At 43.3% G+C, this 19303-nt stretch overlaps 1 protein-coding gene across 9 annotated transcripts in view; it reads left to right on the top strand.

The window, feature by feature from the left end:
• Positions 1-19303, top strand: part of magi2a (membrane associated guanylate kinase, WW and PDZ domain containing 2a) — a 257725-nt gene that overhangs the window by 228814 nt on the left and 9608 nt on the right. For 3 of the 9 annotated variants that reach the window (XM_030440385.1, XM_030440384.1, XM_030440383.1), the window contains exon 22: positions 82-4091. The exons of 1 other annotated variant lie outside the window; for it this stretch is intronic. In XM_030440385.1, the coding sequence (XP_030296245.1) occupies positions 82-761 (680 nt within the window). In that variant the 3' untranslated portion in view covers positions 762-4091. Of the gene's footprint in view, positions 1-81; positions 4092-19303 lie in introns of those variants that run through there. 5 more of the 9 variants (XM_030440394.1, XM_030440393.1, XM_030440386.1 and 2 more) reach the window with 3 other exon arrangements.

Below are 19303 nucleotides of genomic sequence, written 5' to 3'. Positions count from 1 at the left end.
AGAGTGTGTGTGTGTGTGTGTGTGTGTGTGTGTGTGTGTGTGTGCGATTTTGATGTTACTGACTGTGTGTTCGCGCTCCAGATAATGCCGCCCCATGGGATGCTCGCCCTTCAGCCTCCCCAAGCCTGTCGGAAGTAGCCCCTCCCATCGACAGCCTTTCCATGTCATCGCCCTCATCCCATCTGGTCCCGGCCCCCGACCCACCTCTCCTGCCGCCTCTGGACATCCCTCGAGACGCGGTGGCAGGAGACAGCAGGAAGGAGCGTTCGAAGAGCCCCCAGAAGGCCGAGCTGCTGAGCCCAGATCCGAACAGCCACGGGAGGAGAGCGGCTACAACTGGCGGGAGCAGCAGAGCCAAGAAGGAGGGTGGCAGGTCCACCCACAAGGGGCACAGGGTGCAGCCCACTACTGAGGGGGACGGGGGCAGGGAGGGGCTGGAGCCCAAATCTTCCAGGAGCACCAGAGGGAGGTCCAAGGAGAGACACACTGGGGACAACCGAGAATCCAGCGCCTCCAAGCTCCCACACACCAACGGGAACAGCAGGGAGGATGTGGAACGTTACGGTGGCGGGCAGCAGCAGCAGCAGCAGGCGGAGTCGGGCCTGGGAGAGAGCCGACCCAGCCTGCCCAACAAGAGCAGCGGCGGCGGCGCAGCAGGGAGGAAGGCCACGGTCTCTCCTGGGCCTTGGAAGATCCCCGGATCAGACAGGCTGCCCAGCACGCTGCGCACAGGAACGTCCACGTCCACGCTGAGCAGATAACAGCACGGCTCCAGCAGAACACAGTGGACATCTGGACCCAGACATCTGGATTAAAACCGCCGTCCTCACACCTTCCTGCGCTCCTTTAAATCCTCCCCCCTCCATTCTCCCATAGACCACAGAGTCAAAACCAAGGGGGGGCAGGGTGATCTGGACCACGTGTTTTTAGAGTTTTATTTATGATACTGTACTCTAAATTATTTTGAGAGATATTTTACACCCACCACCTTAAGAACTGGAAAATCATCCACTTTTTGAGAAGAGCAACTAGAATGTGTGTGTGTGTAGTGTGGCGGGGAATCATTCACGGGGTACAAACTTTTATTTTGAAAAACTGGTCGAGTTCCCCAAACAAAACATGCAAATATAAAACAGCTGACAGGAAGCACCTGCTGGTTGCCATTGGATTTTTTTATATATATATATATATAAATATATCTTCACAGTGGAGTCTGTTTTATGAACTGGAATGTTAAAAAAAAAAAAAAAAGGTTTGCCTGTTTTTGACGAAAAGCGAATGGAACAACGAGTGACAGCGAGGATGAAATCAACAGAACTTTGCCTTAACGGAGACTGTGTGGACCTGAATCTGTCTTGAAGAATCTATCAGATGATTATAGACATGGATATATTATAATGAATATGAATATGTGGGATCATTTTTTTTGTAAATAAGATAATCTTTTAAGTGAACAGAACCTTTAGTTGCGCCGATTGGAAATTCTGGTCCCGCTCTCAAGAGGCGGCGCGACGTGGACGAGAGCTTCCGCCGCGCCGACTCCTCTCCTCTCTTCTTCACTCCTGTTCAGCCCTGTGATTGCAGCTGGAGGTCTCGTCGGGCCCCGGCTGCGGTTGACTGCACGGTCTATTTGCGCTTCGAATCATCCCCGAGTTCAGCGGGGGTGTCGTGTCAATCCATTTTCTCTCATTTCTGTGCTTAACGAACAAAGCAATTCCGCGACGGCGGCATCCAAGCCCGGACGCCGAGACTGGAGAAGGAGCTCGCACGATACCGACCGAGGGGCAGAGTGCCTTAGACTGACGGAGAGGTTGGCTTTTAAGTCAGAGGTTCAACTCCAAAACACCTGAGAGGGTTCCTAACAGGCTGCTACACCACATCAACTTTACAGATACAAATAATAAACAGTATTTTTTCAGAGTGTGATTATAGTGAAATATATGATTTATTTCACAAGCTGATGTATGAAAATGAGTCCATTACCAGAGGGGTTTGATGATGGTTTGTGAACAGTGGTTCATTCTGGGTCATGATAGTTTCCACTGCTGATTTCTTAATGAGGTCTGACTCTTAATCATTTCCACGAAGAATCGCATGAGATCATCAGACGTCGGCTCGGAGCGGCCAGACCAAACTCAGCCGGCAACATGTTGATATGGAATCAGTCCCGCGTGTCAGGAGCTCGCTCGTCTGACGATCTGTTACCTGAAGATGAAACATTTCTTACAATGTTTTTTCCAGACCGGCTGAGATGAAGTTGCACCTGTCACAGCCGCTCGCAGCTGCTGAATCTGATTTGTTTTTGGGGGGATTTCGTTCGACACTGTGTGATTTTAAGAAGTACGTCTCTGTGCCAAAGCTCCCCGTGGATTTTTATTTGCTTCACCTTACACGTATCTGCCCCAGAATCTGACTCTGTTTGAAGGCAAATGTGCAGCATAAATGTACAGGTGTACATCTTTATACAACCTGATAACTGACAGGTCACTTTGTCTGGCTCTCTCTTAGATACTGTTGATATGTTTGCTCCATTCCAGTAATGACAGTCGCAGATTTACAACTCAAAATTCCTTATAATTATGAAAAAGTGGTCCCTTTTGTTTCAGACTGAAGTAAACGAAAGCAGCTTCTCACTTCTAGCAGCCAACTGACTCATTTTGACTTCATCAGCTAAAAAAAAAACACATAAGATCAGACTGTTATTTCATTCTAACGGCACCATTTAGCTTACAGTCTAGCTGTCTGTCATTTAAACTGTGTCTTTGAGGATGAGGACTGACTGATGAAGGTGGCAGACATGAATGACTTGAGTGACATTTGCTGGCTGTAGTGTAAAACATACTGCAATCCAATAAAGAGCAAGATAGAGCTGCTAATGTTGGCTGTAATGATAATCTCGTCCTGTGCACATGTTTGAAACCAGTTATCCAGACATGCTAACGACTGCAGCTCCACAGCAGGTGATCGCGCAGGTTAACTGATTCCTGACACTCCTGCTCCTGTGATTTAATTCGTCTTTCAGGCTCTTTAAACGGTCAGAGTTGCTTGTACGGCTCCCTGACTCACACGTCTTCAAACTTGTAGGGTGAAATCAGAGTTTGACGGGCCCCGCAGTGCTCACAGCGTTTAAGCTGTTACCGCACACTCGCTGCTCAGAACAGAGGATTACACAAAAAGGTCCATTTTCAGATCGACAAATCTTTTCACGGCATCTGCAGACGTGGAAAACTCAGAGTGGTAGTTTCTCCTCGAGTCATCACACCAGAACAAAAGTCCCCCCCCCCCCCTCCTTTCTCTCTGCCGAGGGGAGCGCAAGCAGTGTTTAACGCCATTATGTTTGCCATTGTGATCTGTAATTACTCAAGGAATAAGCAGCCTGACTTTGAGGCAGAATCTCACACGGAGGGGTCTGGGATGTGAATTATTATGTCGGAGGGAATCGTCAGCCAGGCACAAGCGGCTTAGCCCCTCAATCACTCATCGATGGTGCGCGGGGACGGTATGACACAAAGAAAATGAAGCTCCAAAAACTAAAAAAAATCTGCATTTGTCAGACTGACGGTTAGTGTGCTGCTTACATACAGAATCTCTCTGCTCTTTGCTCCTTTTATTTTTGAGACTTCTGTTTGAAGCAGAAACTAAAAAGAAATTGTAAAAAAACAAAAAAAAAAGGAAATGTGCGTATTTTTTGCTCAGCCTTTGCACAACTCACTGCTTTCTCCACATCTGAGCTGTTTCCATTGAGCCAAACTGTAAGTAGTTTTCTACAGAAACCATAAAGAACAAAAAAAAAAAAAAAAAGAGTGTGTGTGTGTTGAAGCAGCAGCACGCGCTCCACCATAAACACCCCACCCAAAGCGGCTCAGTATCACTGTGTAGTGTTCTAGCAGTGTGTAGACCCTCAACAAATATCTCTATAAATATGACTCAGTGTACTATTGATGGTCACAAAGACTGTACGTGGAGCAACTATTTTTATGAAATGCAACACTATGGATATATTAACTTTTGCAGAAATCTTGTTTACCTGTATGATATTCTGAAACGCTGTCAAAATAAAAGAAAATCTTGACACATGACAGATTTATTGAGGAGGCGCTGCTGTGTGATTTATTGCGGGTGTGTCTGGTTTTATTAAAGCGTGCCGGTGAGACACTTCACTCCTCTGCTCAGCCCTTTAAATCATTATGTACTGGTTTATACCACAATATAATGTAGTTGTTAACAGATATAAGGACATTTTTAAGTGTTTACGGATGTATTTCAACTATTATTCACAGTATAACACTGCTGTAATCATATTTAAAGGATAAATTCATCAAAAAATGAAAATTCGCTCATTTTCTACTCCCGCTGATGGAAAGTCGGGTGAAGTTTCGTAGTCCACAAAACAATTCTGGAGCTTCACAGCAACAACAGTGTTGCAGCGTTCTCCTAAACAACTGAAGATGATTACTGGTGTTAAGAAGTTAAAAAATAACTTGAAGAAAACATAAAAGGCCTCCGTACAGCTCCACTGATGTTATCCACGTCTCTAATTTTCATTTTTTTGGCTGAACTTACCCTTTAACGGGTCATTTCAGCTATTCAGTATCACTCATCCAGTCTCTAATCGGCTGAGATATCCTGACTTTTACATTTCCTTGTCTCATTTCATCTAAAACAAAAACAAACATTTCCGATTTGTGAAACATGTTTCCCACAGATTTTGATGACGTCACTACGGCATCATCGGGGTCATATTTGTAAACTTTACGCTCCGTTTCAGAGGCACAGAAGATATTGTTCTTAAATACTCTTCCAAAAAAGGAACTGAACTACTTACTTAAAAGATCTCATTGAGCTCTTTTAGCTGCATTTCATGTAAGTTGCACATAACAAACTATCATACTTCAGATGTTCACAGCTAGCGTTATATAAATGATCATCTTTTTATACACCAGTCACAGATACGATAGAGGAGACGTTCTTTAGAGACACATGAATAATCACAATAACACTACAGTTATAAGCTTCTTATGCATTGTTTAAATGCTGCAAATACATTTTTAATAGGCAGAGAGGGTTGAAACAAAGTGTAACCAGTGCTGGAAGAAAACCTGTGAGAGCTCCTCAAATCTGTAGACTGTTGTAATATCACTATTTCGCCACATGGGGGCGTCTGATATACCAGGTCAAATAAGGTAAAGCGCTTACTTTAACTATAAGGAATTCATCCAAATGGGCTGATTACCACCGGAGGATATTAGCTTTAGCTACATAATAAATATATATAATCACTGGTATTATCTTTGTGCAGGTTGAACAGATAATTAGAAGTGTTTTTAATGTCCTGTGTGCACGTCCTCCATGTCTCCACTAGAGGTCAGTGCAGACCAGGGTTTTATTTCTGTGCTGGCTTGGTTTCATAATTGTTGAACTTACATAAAGTTATTAGTCAGACATTTCCTCTGACAAAATGTTATGGGGATTTTATCATCCTAGTGTGACGGTGGAGATTATTACAAAGTATTTTGTCTGCTTGCATGTCCGCGTTTGAATAATATATGAGGACACACGAGCGCACACACTTCCTCCTAGTTGGAGTTGTGGTTTTTCACAGGTACATCCTGCTGCAATGTGCATGAAACACACATGAAAAACACATGAAACACACGCGGCAGTTTACGTCCTGATTCATTCGGGATGGGACGTTACAATTAGGCATAACATAAACTTGATGTAATGTCTCCAACATGTGATGCTGAGGATTTCATCTTTATTTCACCACATGGGAAGGTGTCCTCATGCTGGAGGTGTGCAGACGTCTGTGCATCAGACAAACAGGAAAGAGACACAGAAGAAGCAGAGGGTGAGAGATGAAGCCCTGCAGCAGCAGCATGACGAGCTCTCCTACGGCGGCGGCGCTGGCCGGGGCCGCCTGCTGCCAGCTGGAGACTGCTGGCTGGTGCCTGTAGTCTCCACAGGGGCGAATCAATCCAGAGCTGTGCACATGTCTCCACTGGGAGACCGACGAGCCGAGTGCAGACCTCATCAGGCTGCTCTGCTCCCTCTGAAGAGTCTCACATGTTCATCAAACGGCAATTAGGGCAAAAAACTTCTGTCGTGTTCAAATCATTAATTATATCCTGTGAATAAATCGCAGTTTTAACTTTGTGTATTGTGAGTGAGGTATCTATTATAGTTAGCATGCTAACCAGCTATCCCAGTGTGAACACCAACACTCCCCTGGGCCCCTGAGCTCCCAGCCAGCTGCACCGCTAACTGAGCTAACTAGCTAACGGCAGCTACAGTTGAAGAACCACCTTCGACATGTGCATCAAGTGGCAATGAATAATATTTTATACATTGGTCTCAAATCTTCAGTGATATTCTGCAGAGAGAGTTTAATGAGCTGAACGTGTTCATTTAAAGCAGCTGTATGTACGACTTTCTGTTGAAAACATTCAAAACTGATCAACAGAACGATGAATAAATAGACTTTTTGACATTCTGAGGTCTGTGTATTGTGCTGCAGAGATATCTACTAGAGTTAGCATGCTAATCAGCTAGCCCCAACCTGAACCACTAGCTGCACGGCTAACTCAGCTAACTAGCTAAGAGCAGCTACAGTGAGCAAAAGTCAGTGTCCTTATCTTGCAATGTTACACAAAGCGAGGCAGAGTTCCTGGACTCATCCCTTTATTTGGATCCCCACCAGAACTTAACATGGTCTTTTCGGGGCCGGGACACGTCCTCCATCCAAGTTTCAAGGAAATTCATTAAGTAGTTTTTGTGTAACTCTGCTGACAAACCAACCAACCAACTAACAAAGTCAGGTTAGAGGCAATAAATCAACTCATTTGGGAGCAGAAAGCCCTGAGCGTGCACAGCTCCGCGCTCTTTAATCTTGAAACACATTTTAAACACAGCGCAGCACCTTTGGCTAAACTGAATAATGCATGCAGTGTTTTCCAACAAACATCCGTACGATCAGTGAGAAATGTAGACCTGGATCGTGGTGGGAGGCCTCTGACGGAAAAACTAAAATTAGAGGGACGGCAAATAATTTGTTGCACAACAGGGATTACATGCAGGAAAAAAAAATAGAAAAAAAAAGGCAAAGGGGGTCGCCCTGTTCATGCGTGCCACTCTGAGGTTTGTGGGTCAGAGCCCGGTGTGGAGCCTGCTCTCTAAAGCCGAGTTGCCTTCAGATTGTTGGAAGAAAAACAGACATTCAGAACCGTCTGCTGAACCCAGAGAGTTTTTTCATCTTGTTTTCATAATTTCACGGCTGAATAGGGATTTTATTTGCCGATTGTATTACTGTTATTGCGCAGCTGAGGCGAGAAATAAAGCAAAGCCCTTCAGCTAAGTGCACCGAAACTATGGCAGACTGTGAGTCATAATCAAAGCAGTAAGATGTGGAATAATGGCACCGACTGGAGGTGTAAGTGTCCTCCAGCAGGTAACAGGCTGGCTCTAATGACATGTGTGGAGGTATTTGATGGCTGGTACTTGATTACTTTGATTACACATCAGTGTTTAGCGACGAGGGAGGCGAATTATCTACTTTTGAATGTTTTTACGTGGGCGTCGATAGAAAAAAAGGGCGGGGGGGAGGGCCTGTTCCAGCAATCTGCCTTTAGCTGCACGGTGAACAATGAGGCTCAGTTTAAGAGGGATCAATGGATCATTTTATGGTGGGAGATAAGTCGTGTACTGTTGCAGATGATTTAGAGGCATCATTGAGTGGACACGGATAATGTTCGGGGTTTGGGATGATGAAATTAATTTGATCTTATCTCATTAGAGTGATTGTTTATGGCCAGATTTGATGCTCTTCCCAGAAATAAATGGTCGACTTGGGAGCGGTTCAGGTCACGTTTCAAGAGCGGACGAGATTATTCGCAGGCTGCAGCCATTTTTCTTGGATCGTTGTGTTCATCGCAAGTACAGTACAGAAATAAAACGACTGATTAGAGTGAACAGAGATATGGCATGAAGAATATCTCACCCATCCTCATATATTCTCTCAGGTGGTTTCAGTGTCCTGAAGTCTTTAAGCCCTCGCTCTCCTCTGAAAGTAGCCTGATTGTCCAAATAAACAGCATTTTGTCGTATAAACGATTTAAAGGGTCACTGTCGTTTTGGAGAAGACATTTAAACTCGGAATTTTAATATTTACAATATTAATGAGGTAGCAATACAAATTCCAGAATATATATTTTTTTTACATAAACAAGCTGTTCCCAGAGGAAGCTAGAAAGGTGGCAGGGTCCGCCACATATAAACAGAATAAAACAGTATGAAACTGTGTTGTCCTTTAAGGTCAGTTTGCGAATTTCATTTATTCAGTCATACAAATTAAGAGTTTGTTTATTTATTTTGTTTTGATTATAAATAATCAGGCGATGGTGAGCTCTCCCCAAAAACTACACAGTGCACCTTTAAACTTTATATTTAAGTGAAAAAAAAGTGTTTATATTTGTGTTTCACACACTCCGAACTCGACATTGTTGTGACTCAGAGACAAAGTGCCGCTTCCCGCATCTCGAAGTTCAACGTTAGAGCCAGCCGCGTTAACTTCGCGGATTTTTGAATGAAGTTTGGTGTGAGCGCGGTGTGCACACGACAGAACGCCGTGCACCGGCGGGACTAGGGGAGGGCCCACGGGCGGGGTGACGCGCCCTGCCCACCCACTATCTCGTGTGTGTATGTGTGTGTGTAGCAGTGTGTCTGGCTGCAGTAGTCCGCAGACAGACAGGCAGTCGGCGGGGCCGGACCAGGCTTTTATAGCGGTGGAAGTATCCGAGCAGCCAGAGCCCAGGGGCGGCCGGTGGGAGGAGGCAGAGAGTCCGCAGCTGCCGCACCGCACAGCCTCTTTGAAACCCGCAAGAGGAAGGAGCCGCCCGCACCAAACGATGTCCACGGTAAGAAGCGTTAGTTTATTTAATTTCTCTTATTTATTTTTCTGATAATCAGGGTGTGATGGTGGATGTGGTGGAGCGGGGATGTGTCGTGGCACGCCGCTGCCGGAGCATCTTTCACTGGTTTTGTCGGCTGTGTGGTTGGAGGAGCAGCGGGAGTGAGCAGCATCATCACGCCGGGGCTGAAAATGTCTCCGGGCAGTTGGTAAAAAAACATCAGAGTGTTTGTGGCTTTTTAACAGCTTCTCTGGTTGGACTAAACGCGGGAGTTGTGTAAAGAAAGAACCGGCTGTATTCCTGTAAGTTGTGGCCGCCTCCGACAGCAGGGCGGCGGGCAGCTGTGGAGCTCGAGCCGCAATCAGCGTGGAGCCGCCGGGAGGGGCAAGCTAACGGCTGTTAGCACCGACCAGACAGGAAGTAGAGACAGTGACTTTCAAAAGAAAAGCATTTAATGTATTACAAAATGTAAAAGGTACATTTAACCACCTGTGAGATGCTTTTAGCAAGCCTTTTAAAATTTGTATTAAAAGGAGCGTGTATGAAATCATTCTACGACCATTAATTGAAAACTTCTACTCTAGTATATTTTACATATAGATATGTCTATGAGCTTGACAAAGCGTAATAGTTGTAATGTGATTTAAAAGCAATGCTGGATGATGTTTCACAGCGTTGGCAGAAGAGGTTTTTAACTGGCATACTATTGCTTTTATGCTATTATATTTTAATTTCATCCAGAAGTAGGCTGTAAGTTTTTGTCAAAATTTAAAGAAACATAATATGTCTTTCTGGTTTATCTGTATGTATAAAGTATAACTGACCAAGTGTGTGTATATTGATTACACATTTAAAATATCGTTGTGTTTTGCTGTTTGTTGGATACTCTGGAGTTAAATTCCGGAATAAAAATTGTAGATTTAAAGTCTTGGGTTTTGTAGACAAGGCAGCAGAGTGAGACGTTTAAAAAAAAAAAAAAAAAAAACTTTCAGCTTTTTTTTATTTTGAAAACATTCCCCGGAAGTGATGTTATATAAACATATCTACCTTGGCTCTATCGCGTGGAGACTATTGGCACGTCATAATGAAAACGTTGATTTCATGGTTACATTATTGTGTGGCTGTCAGAATGATTAAAACAGTGTTTGTGTAGAAAAAGGAGCCACTGTTAGAAAAGCTGAAGCTCTCACCGCCCTGTCGTTTTCTGTGTGTCTGTCTGTGTGTGTGCGCGTGTGTCTGTGTGTGTGCGCGTGTGGTTTGCCATGTGGAGGCGAGCTGCTTGAATCACCTCCTCTCTGATGAGCTCTCTGCTCAGCGGTCTGGCTGAGCTGACACTGAGCCCAGCTGACGGTCCTGGTCCTGGTCCTGGATGTGCAGCTGGGCAGCAGCAGCCTGAGCTCACATCTCATTCTTTGGCTCTTGAGGCAGATCAGCTCCCCTCACATCACACCAGAGACCATAACTGTGACAGAACACGTCCTGACTGACCCCAGATCAGAGGAGATGTGGTGCTACATGTGACTTTTTTAGGATCAGCGCTGTGTTTACATTTTTAAACATGGAGAGGAGACTTGATAACTACTGGACCAGCCGGCTCTGCATCCACAGCTGCTACATGCCTCTCTTATCACTGTGTGTGTGTGTGTGTGTGTGTGTGTGTGTGTGTGTGTGTGTGTGTGTGTGTGTGTGTGTGTGTTATCATGACAACTTGTTGTTGCACTGTCACACTTGTTCTCCTTTTTAGGTGACAGTCAAGGCCCCTAAAAGAAGATAAGATGTCTTCAATCGCTTATTTTATATATATTTTTACAGTCACTGTGGTTAATAGATTACAGACGTCTGTCAGCGGCTGAGCTTTTATTTTTTTTTTATTGGCTCCAGGAAGCGCTTCAAACAAACAGATAAAGGTGCATTACGTAGTTCTGTGGAAGAACTCTTTATCAGAAGAGAGAGATCTTTTATTGACGTTTTTGTTTTTATGCTTAAACAAACGATTCGTAAACAAACTGGCTTTAAAGGACAACACAATGTCACGCTGTTTTTATTTATTCTTTTTTTTATATGTGGCGGACCCTGCCACCTTTTACAGCTTCAAACAGGGTTCTGAGGACCTGAGAACAGCTTGTTTATTCACAAATGTTTCAGAGTTTGTTTTGTTTCCTCGTCAATATTTGAGTTTGAATTTATTCTCAGAAACGACACACTGCCCCTTTAAGTTTTTCCAGGACTCTGACTACAGGTTATTTTCCTTATTGATTAAACTGCATATGTTTTACATGTAGTTGTTTGTCTGTCAAATAGCAAAAGAAAATGTCTCTCATAATTTCCCACACAGGCCAAAGTGACATCTTTAGATTTAACATTTACTGACTAACAAAATATTCAGTTTACATCGATATAAATCAGAGAAAACCTGAAACGTTTGGTCATTTTGAAAATGAAAAATGACTTTGATTATCAGAACAGTTGCAGATTAAGTATCTATTGATCAATTACGTGTTTAATTGTTCTAAAGTCCCCTGCTGTGTATTTTCCAGTTTCTTACAATAAGCTGATGAAGCCTAAACACAGATCAATATTCAACACTTTATCTTGCGTAATGAATTGACTCTGATGAGGTCAAACAAAGACTGAGGTCAAGTTCATGTGTTATGGATACGTGACGCTCCAGCGAAGGACAAATATCACCGTCAGGTTACAAAATGACGTACGTCGGGACACACTGGCTGTGAGCAGGTCTCCTTTTCAAAAAAGGTGTTTTGATGTGCGGTCGTTAAATTTAGCTCGTCACCATCCGAGAGCAAAATGAGAAAAGTGTCTTGGGCTGATTTCTAAATCGAGATCACAAACGGAGCTCTAATTATCATCACGAGATGACCTATATTTTGTTCTCAGATAAGGTGTGTGTGTGTGTGTGTGTGTGTGTGTGTGTGTGTGTGTGTGTGTGTGTGTGTGTGTGTGTGTGTGTGTGTGTGTGTGTGTGTGTGTGTATTTATAGCCACGTGGATGCTGCCAGCAGGCATGTTCTTTCACACATGTGGCTCCTTCAACATGTCTGAGGAGTCTACAGATGTGAGATTTCATTTCATTTCACAAGAATGCTACAAGGCGAGACTTAGAAAGTCCCTCTTTTGTCTTGCGGTTCATAACCGGCCTTGTTTACATCCTCCTGTGATCTCTTCCCTCAAGCCACAACCGTTCCTGCAAACCCCCCCACAGCTCTCTTCTTCTTCCACCATCCTTTCACCTGAAGTGCTTCCTCTTCCTCCTGTTGCACATCCCCATAAATCGTTACTCCAAGTCGACGTGTTGCTGCTCTTTCCTCTCGTCTGGTTCACTGATTGTGGGATGCAGTGTCAGAGACGCTTCTTCCCTCGGATCTGCGTCGACAGTTTCGGGCAGTTTAAGAACGGCTGTGATGTAGAGGTTTCGGGGGGGGGGGATTGCAGCGTGCCGCCTCTTCAGCAGTCAGCAGATAAACCACCACTGCAGGGATGTAACTCTCTTTTGTACCGTCGACGCTGCCAGTCAGCGCGAGTGGACGAGGGAGGAGAGGAAGCTGCACTGTGCACGGCCACCTTATCTTTCAGCCGTAGATGTTATCATTGGTTGAACTATGATGGATGATTCATGCGCCTGGTTTTGGACATTTGATGACGTACTTTAAGAAGTCTTTAGGATCGATTCCCTCTCTCAGGACAACACTTTAGATGCTTGTGACCATAATTCACTCACTCTGTGGTTTACGTACCATAGAGGAAGTACAACTAGATAAAGGAAAATGTTGATGGATCAACATTTTCTGATCTAGAAGTGCAGTCAGAACATTATGCTAACATGCTAACGTACTTACAAATATGCTGTTGTTATCCCTCTGCCTTTAGCTTGTTAGCATGCTAGCATGTGCCAATGACACCAAACCCGAAAGTTCATCTGACACTCATAGGAACATCAATGTGTTGTCAGTTATTTGGTCGTAAACCAACGCACTGCGTAAATTTAACAGCTGTGGTTTTGACCATCCGACATGTGATTGCTTTTCCACCAACAATGTGAGGCAGCTTGACGAACGACTCGAGATGTTTTCATATTTTCTGTCATGTGATGGAGCGGAAGGATCGGTCGATCCACATCGTACCTCCTGCATTGTTTTTCTAACCGCAGGGTGGTTCTGTGTTTACCTTGGAGTCACGCCGGTCAAACCAGATGCAAGTCAAGTGGAAAAAAAACAATGGAAAGCCTCGTGAAGTGAACAGTAAACAGAATATTTGGGTGTTTTATGGGAGGATCCACATCGACTTGAATCAGCATTTGGTGCGAATGCTGTGGATGTTGAGGGGAAAATGAGCGTGAGAAAAAAGGGGCCAGGGCTGTTGGAGGGAGGGAGTGTGTAGATCAACGTCAGGATTGTCCTGTGAGGAGGAATATAGAGTGAAATTTGTGGGCGTACGAGCAAGTTTAAGAGAGATTATTAAGGAGCGTTTACAGCTCCTCGCCGCTCTGATTCATGTAAAAATCTGTGATGGGCTGAAAATTGCATGAAGATTAAAACAGTAGTTGCGTGGAAAAAGTATGAATAATGTGAAAATGTTCTTTCTACATTTAAAAAAATGTGGATGTTGCAAAAAACCAGTGGAATAATAATGATGAATATTTAGTATGTAGAAGAACGTATGTTGTTAATGTAAAACCCAGTTTAAAACCCTGCTCGTCATTTTCTTCTTGGAAACCTATGAAATGTTATGTAAATATTATTTGTAGTTAATGGGTTTGAGTGTTCAGAATCTGTGGTCCTGTTTAATTTGAATGCTCGAGCACATGTTGTAAATTAGCGTCGGTCACCTTGCAGCGCTCTCTCCATCTTGCGGCTCCCGCGGGGCCTGCTGGCTGTTAATAACCACGCGGGGATATTCCAGTCGGTCGTATGACATCGACCCCCGTGTGACATGGATGCTCTTTTAACAGCATGTCACGGGAGGGTAATGGAGAGGATTTACAGGCGCTTTTCCTCGCAGTGAGTCACCCCGAGTGTTGATTAATGGAGCCAATGATCTCTACATGGATTAGGCTTTCTGTCTGAACAACCCCACTAAGACATCTTACGAGGTCTGTAGATCATCGCCGGTTCAATTCATAATAACAGAGCACTTTGCAAAAATTATTACAAAGTGTTTTAGGAAAAGGAGAGAAAAGGGAAGTCTAAAATGCGTTTGAAATAAAGATTCAGCCTCAGGTGATTACAAACTTCGTTGTGTGTAGAAAGCTTCAGTGAAAGTAAGTGAACGTTCTTTGCAAAAAGTGAAGTAAGCGGGCGATTGTTGCAACATCACCTTCCTGGATTACGCTGATCTGTTGTCAGGGGCGTTGTTGCTTCCCGAGAAACATGATGGTGCAGGTGGTGCGTGGTGTTCCAAGATTACACATTTACAAGAAGTGTAAGCAACTCGGCACACAGATGAATCCAGAGGGTGTGGCCTCAGCACTGTGATTTGTGTTCACACAAGTCCAAAGAATCTCAAAAACATGTGGGTTGACTGAATATGAGGAGAAGTTGAGTAATCCACCGCCCGGGATGGAAAAGCAGAGTCCTGATCAGGCTCGTTTACAGACGCCAAACCTCTATTTGCTCTCCTAAACAACTCTTTGCTCGCTGTTTGACATAAATCATAACCTCTCCAGCACTTAATGTGCTTGTCGTGCTTTCAGTTTTACTTTAAAATCGTCATCGGGAGAAACATGCCCGGTATTCACCAGCTGTGATTGTGTCACATGTACCCGCTTCTGATGGCTGTTTAAAAGTAAAACTGAAAGATTGAAGCAGCAAAAAATGTCCCTCAGTTATTTACTACATAACTCATGTAAATAGAGACGTGACATGTTATCACAGTCTCCTTGTTATGGTTGGACATGTGGCAGGATCTATAGTGGACTCTCAGTAAATAAAACACCAAGAGTTGAATCACCGGAACACAAAGTTCCTCGTTCTGCGCTGTCGGGAAGTCGGAACTCCGACTGTTTGTCAAACAAGTGCATCCTCCCCGACACGAACAGCATTTCTCCATCACACGAGGCTACAGCTGGATCCTGAGGTGATCCTGATGTTTTGTTGCTTTAAGAGGGAAAAGTTTACCTTTCTCTCCAAATGCTATATGTCCTATTTCTCAACTGGAGGGCTTGTTTTTTGGGGGGGATTAAAAGGAAGAAGCCTCTGGGGCTAATTGAAGTGATGTACATCTCGGAGCCCATCAGAGACGTCTGTGGCAGGGTGGCCCAAAATCGCCGTCCGTGTCTGGGACATCTTGGACGAACGCCCGGCCCTTCCATGCACGGACAATATGGTCGGCAGCCAAGTCAATGCATATCCCCCTCCATATACTTTACAGTCTCTTTCTTTCCCCGAGACCTTAGCGTAATCGTCTCGCATGGTGTTTCCTCTCACTCGCCCACTGATTAGTCCAACAAAGCTCATTGTGATCGCATCCTCCACACAGGCAACACAATGCATCACAGTATCGGTCCAGTGTGGAGCAGATGAAGGCAGAAACTCCCAGCGCTGCTTTGAAGTGAACCAAGCAGTCGTTAAAGAAAGAAACCAGGTGGATCAAAGACAGTAAATCCTGGTTTATCTGGTAGTTAATAAAGCCTGAAGCAAGCTGTTATTGACTTTGTGGCCTTTTATTCTCCCTGTGTATTTACCGTACACATCAAAGCCATTGCATTACATTATGCTCTTGGTTTTGATACTCAACACAAGATTAACATCATTATGAAAAGTTATGTCAGCAAAGAGTCGCTTATTTACACATCAAGCAGACATGCAGCAACATTAGCTTTTATTTGGGAGTCATGTTTCTGGCCACTTGTCACGTTAGAGTCCAATATTCTCTCACTTTGAGCTAAGATTTGGTCTCCACCATCCATCTGGCTCTTTAGCTGCTAAATGCTCCGCTGTGTTCTCCAGCTAGTTGCTAACTGAGTGCAGTCAATTAATCAGAGCTGAAGCTAGACACACGTTTGGCGAGAGTTGTGAGAGTGATCCAAAATATTGAGATTGCGGGATGTAGAACCAAAACAACGACCTGAAAGACACTAAACTGCTTTGTACAGATGAGATGAACTCTCCAGGTGTTTGTCACTCTGGGCTTTACCTGTCATCGTATATTTTCAAATGTTTTAAGCAAAAATTCTTACATTTTGCATCTTTAAGTGATTCATCAAGAGTAATACAACATATCTGACGGTTTTCAGCCTCTCAAATGGGAAATTTAGCTTCTTTTCTCCGTCTTTATATCATCTTCCAGAATGAAGATTCCACGAAAGCTTTATGGATTAAACCTTTTAATTAATCAACAGCGCTAAAATGATTAGGCGATCGAACAACAGCAAACTACAGTAATTGCTGACAGTTTTCGATAACCTGTTAATTATTTAAGTCAAATTTTAGCTCCTCAAATGAGCAGATTTGATGATTTTGTTGGTTTTTGTATTCTTTTAAATTGAATATCTTTGGGTTTTAGATTGTTCGTCGAGCAAAACAAGCCTTGAACTTTGGCTGTGGGTTCATTATTTTGTGAAATTTGAAAGCCTCAATGTTAATAGAAACATTGTTGGACTGATGAATGATGATGAATATAATTTGTAGTCACAGCATTATTAGAAACTTACTACAGTAATGAGACTCGTGTGGTCATCCCCTTATTACTAATTCCAGAGTGTGTGTTTACCACCTGTTCAAATTAAGCCTAAAAGCGCCTTAAATCTTGAAAGGCAGCACGTCGACCAAATAAAAAGATGAACAGTTTTGGACCACTTGGGTCACCCTGGAAGCAAAGTACAGCTCTAAGTGGACCTCATCCTCGCTGCGATCCCAGGAAGAGAGCAGCCTTTTCTTTTAATCTCTCTGCCGAGCCTTGTACCAGCAGACAGCCAAAGCTGATTGCATCCTCTTTTCCCTGAAACACACAAACACACACACACACACACACTCCTACATCAACAACATCCCCGTCCTTCTGGCCCAGATTTACTCGTCTTCCATTCACAGAAACTGGCAACAACCACTCTGCTGTGTTTGCTTGTTTTAAAAGGTCGTTCATCTCGATGTGCGCTTCCGACAACTATCACAACTCTCCTGCAACGAGCCGCTCGTGTGATTTTTTTTTTATTTTTGGGTCACACTCACCGGACGATAAAAAGATTACGATGGTATAGAGTTTGGATCCCGTCGCATGACTCCGTCCTAATCTGTTCACTGGGAGCGTAAATCTAAAATAATCTGTGGATGTTCATGCCTCTCGTGTCCGTGGTTGTGTTTTCCACCTCGCCTCTAATTTGCATACTGGATGGATGGATGGATGGATGGATGGATGGATGGAGGAGATACTCACCAATTGATGCCAGAGATCCTTTGTCATTAATTATAAACCTGGCTGGCAGCTGTGTGTGCGTGTGTGTGTGTATAAAGTAGTACATTACTCTTACTCCGCACCGGATACTTGATTAAATGACTCGGTCACACATATTGGCTTCCATGCAAGCGAGCTGATTGTTGTTCAAAGGCACGGACAAGTCATTGAGTACGAGATGGAGTATCGCTCCAATACATCAAAGCTGTCGAGGCTTCGGTTTTACATTCATGCATATAAATGCGACTGCTACATGTGAAACTCTCAGGTTAAGAGGAAGTCGTCCTCCAATATTATGCAGTCGCTCAACCTGATGGGTGATGCGTGGTGCGTGTGTATATGCTGGCATGGTAAATCTATTTAAAATGCATGTAATTGACCCATCAGAGTGTTAAATGGATCAAAAGTCTTTGAAGCATTAGTTCAAACTTTTGTTTTAAGTGTAGTTTTGTGCTGTCGAGAGATTTCACACATAAACTTACATTCCACCTTATTGTCCCTGCTGGTTTGCCGTAATTTTTGATTCATATGACTGGAAATTCTATTCTGAGGTGTAAAAAGGGTCGACTCACACATCAGACTTGACATTAGAGCATGCCAGTAAACCAAATCTAACAAATTATTGACATTAATTAACTCATAATATAGTTTTTTAATGAAATGACTAAAGTTACAAAACCAAACGATATCTTATACAAAGTTAAGTCAAGCGGACTAACAGCCGCGTCTGTAACTGCTCATATTGTGATGACGTTTCCCAGAGACTTTCCTTGAAATTCAATTTGTTACTAATTCAAGTTAAGTGGAAATCGATTGTTGTGCTTCCAATAAACTCATTCTAACTAACTGCCAGAGCGAGCGAGTCTTTAATTAGATCATCTTAACCATGAAGTAATTTGAAAGCTGTCTACAAGCAAGCGTAGAGTTAGTTAGTTCAGCAATAATATGAAGCAAAGTTTCCAATAATAGATTGTTAGATGATTATTTAGTTCAGTTTAAATGCAGTTTTTCTTTCAAGGACATTTTTCGAGACTCATCCTCCATCCAAGTGTCGAGGAAATCTGTTCAGTAGTTTTTTGTGTAATCGTGCCGACAACTAACAGAAGCAGGTGAAAAAATAATATAATATAATACGTATCATGAATATATCATGACAGGGGCATGTAAATCAGTACACATGAGAATATCAAAAGGTAACACTTTATTTTCAGGGTTCATTGTGTCCCAGCAAGATTCCTAGAAGTGTAATTTGGTTCTAATTAAAGGGAAGTGGAAATCAATTGGTGTGCTTCCAATTAATTCCAACTAATTGCCTGTGCAAACAAGAGTCTTTAATCAGATCAGTTCACCACGCAAAAGTGTGAAATGCGTCTACGAGCAAGTTTATAGTCTAAAGATAGATTTAGAATAGAAATGAGAATTGGATTTCCAATTATAAATGTATTAATGAGTGTTATCTCAAGAAAATGTTCCATTTTCAATTTAATCAGTGCCAAAGTACAAAGATCTTTCCAGGAAACTTATCAATGCAAATCATATTTAAGGCTTCTGTCCATCTGAGACCAAAATGACGAAACAAATCCCAAAAGTAGACACGAGGAAATAAACATAATAGTCTGTTTGGAATTAATAACCTATAATGCGTTCAATGGATCAGTGCATGCAGCTTGGAGGAGCTGCCTGCCGAGCCGCCCAGATATCCTGCGTCTGCCTCTTCCCACATTAGGAAAATGAGCCTGCTAAGATAAGTGACGGGGCAGCTGTGGCCTGTGACCCAGTCTCTCTCTCTCTCTCTCTTTTTTTTTCTGTTTCTCTGATAAGGACGTGAATGGAGCCGCGTTCCCATCATCGTCTACGTATGTGAGCTCGTCAGGCTGCAGATAGCGACGGGCCTTTTTGTCGGCCCGGCTGCCTCAAGTGAATCATAAAAAGACCAGCTCTCTGCAGCTGTGGGTATTATTATTTTTTTTGTCATTTCCCTAAAAAATTGGA

This window comes from Sparus aurata, chromosome 14, assembly GCF_900880675.1.
Source record: "Sparus aurata chromosome 14, fSpaAur1.1, whole genome shotgun sequence".
NCBI lineage: Eukaryota > Metazoa > Chordata > Actinopteri > Spariformes > Sparidae > Sparus > Sparus aurata.
The sequence above is the reverse complement of the archived record's forward strand: the minus strand, read 5'-3'. Positions and strand labels throughout refer to the sequence as shown.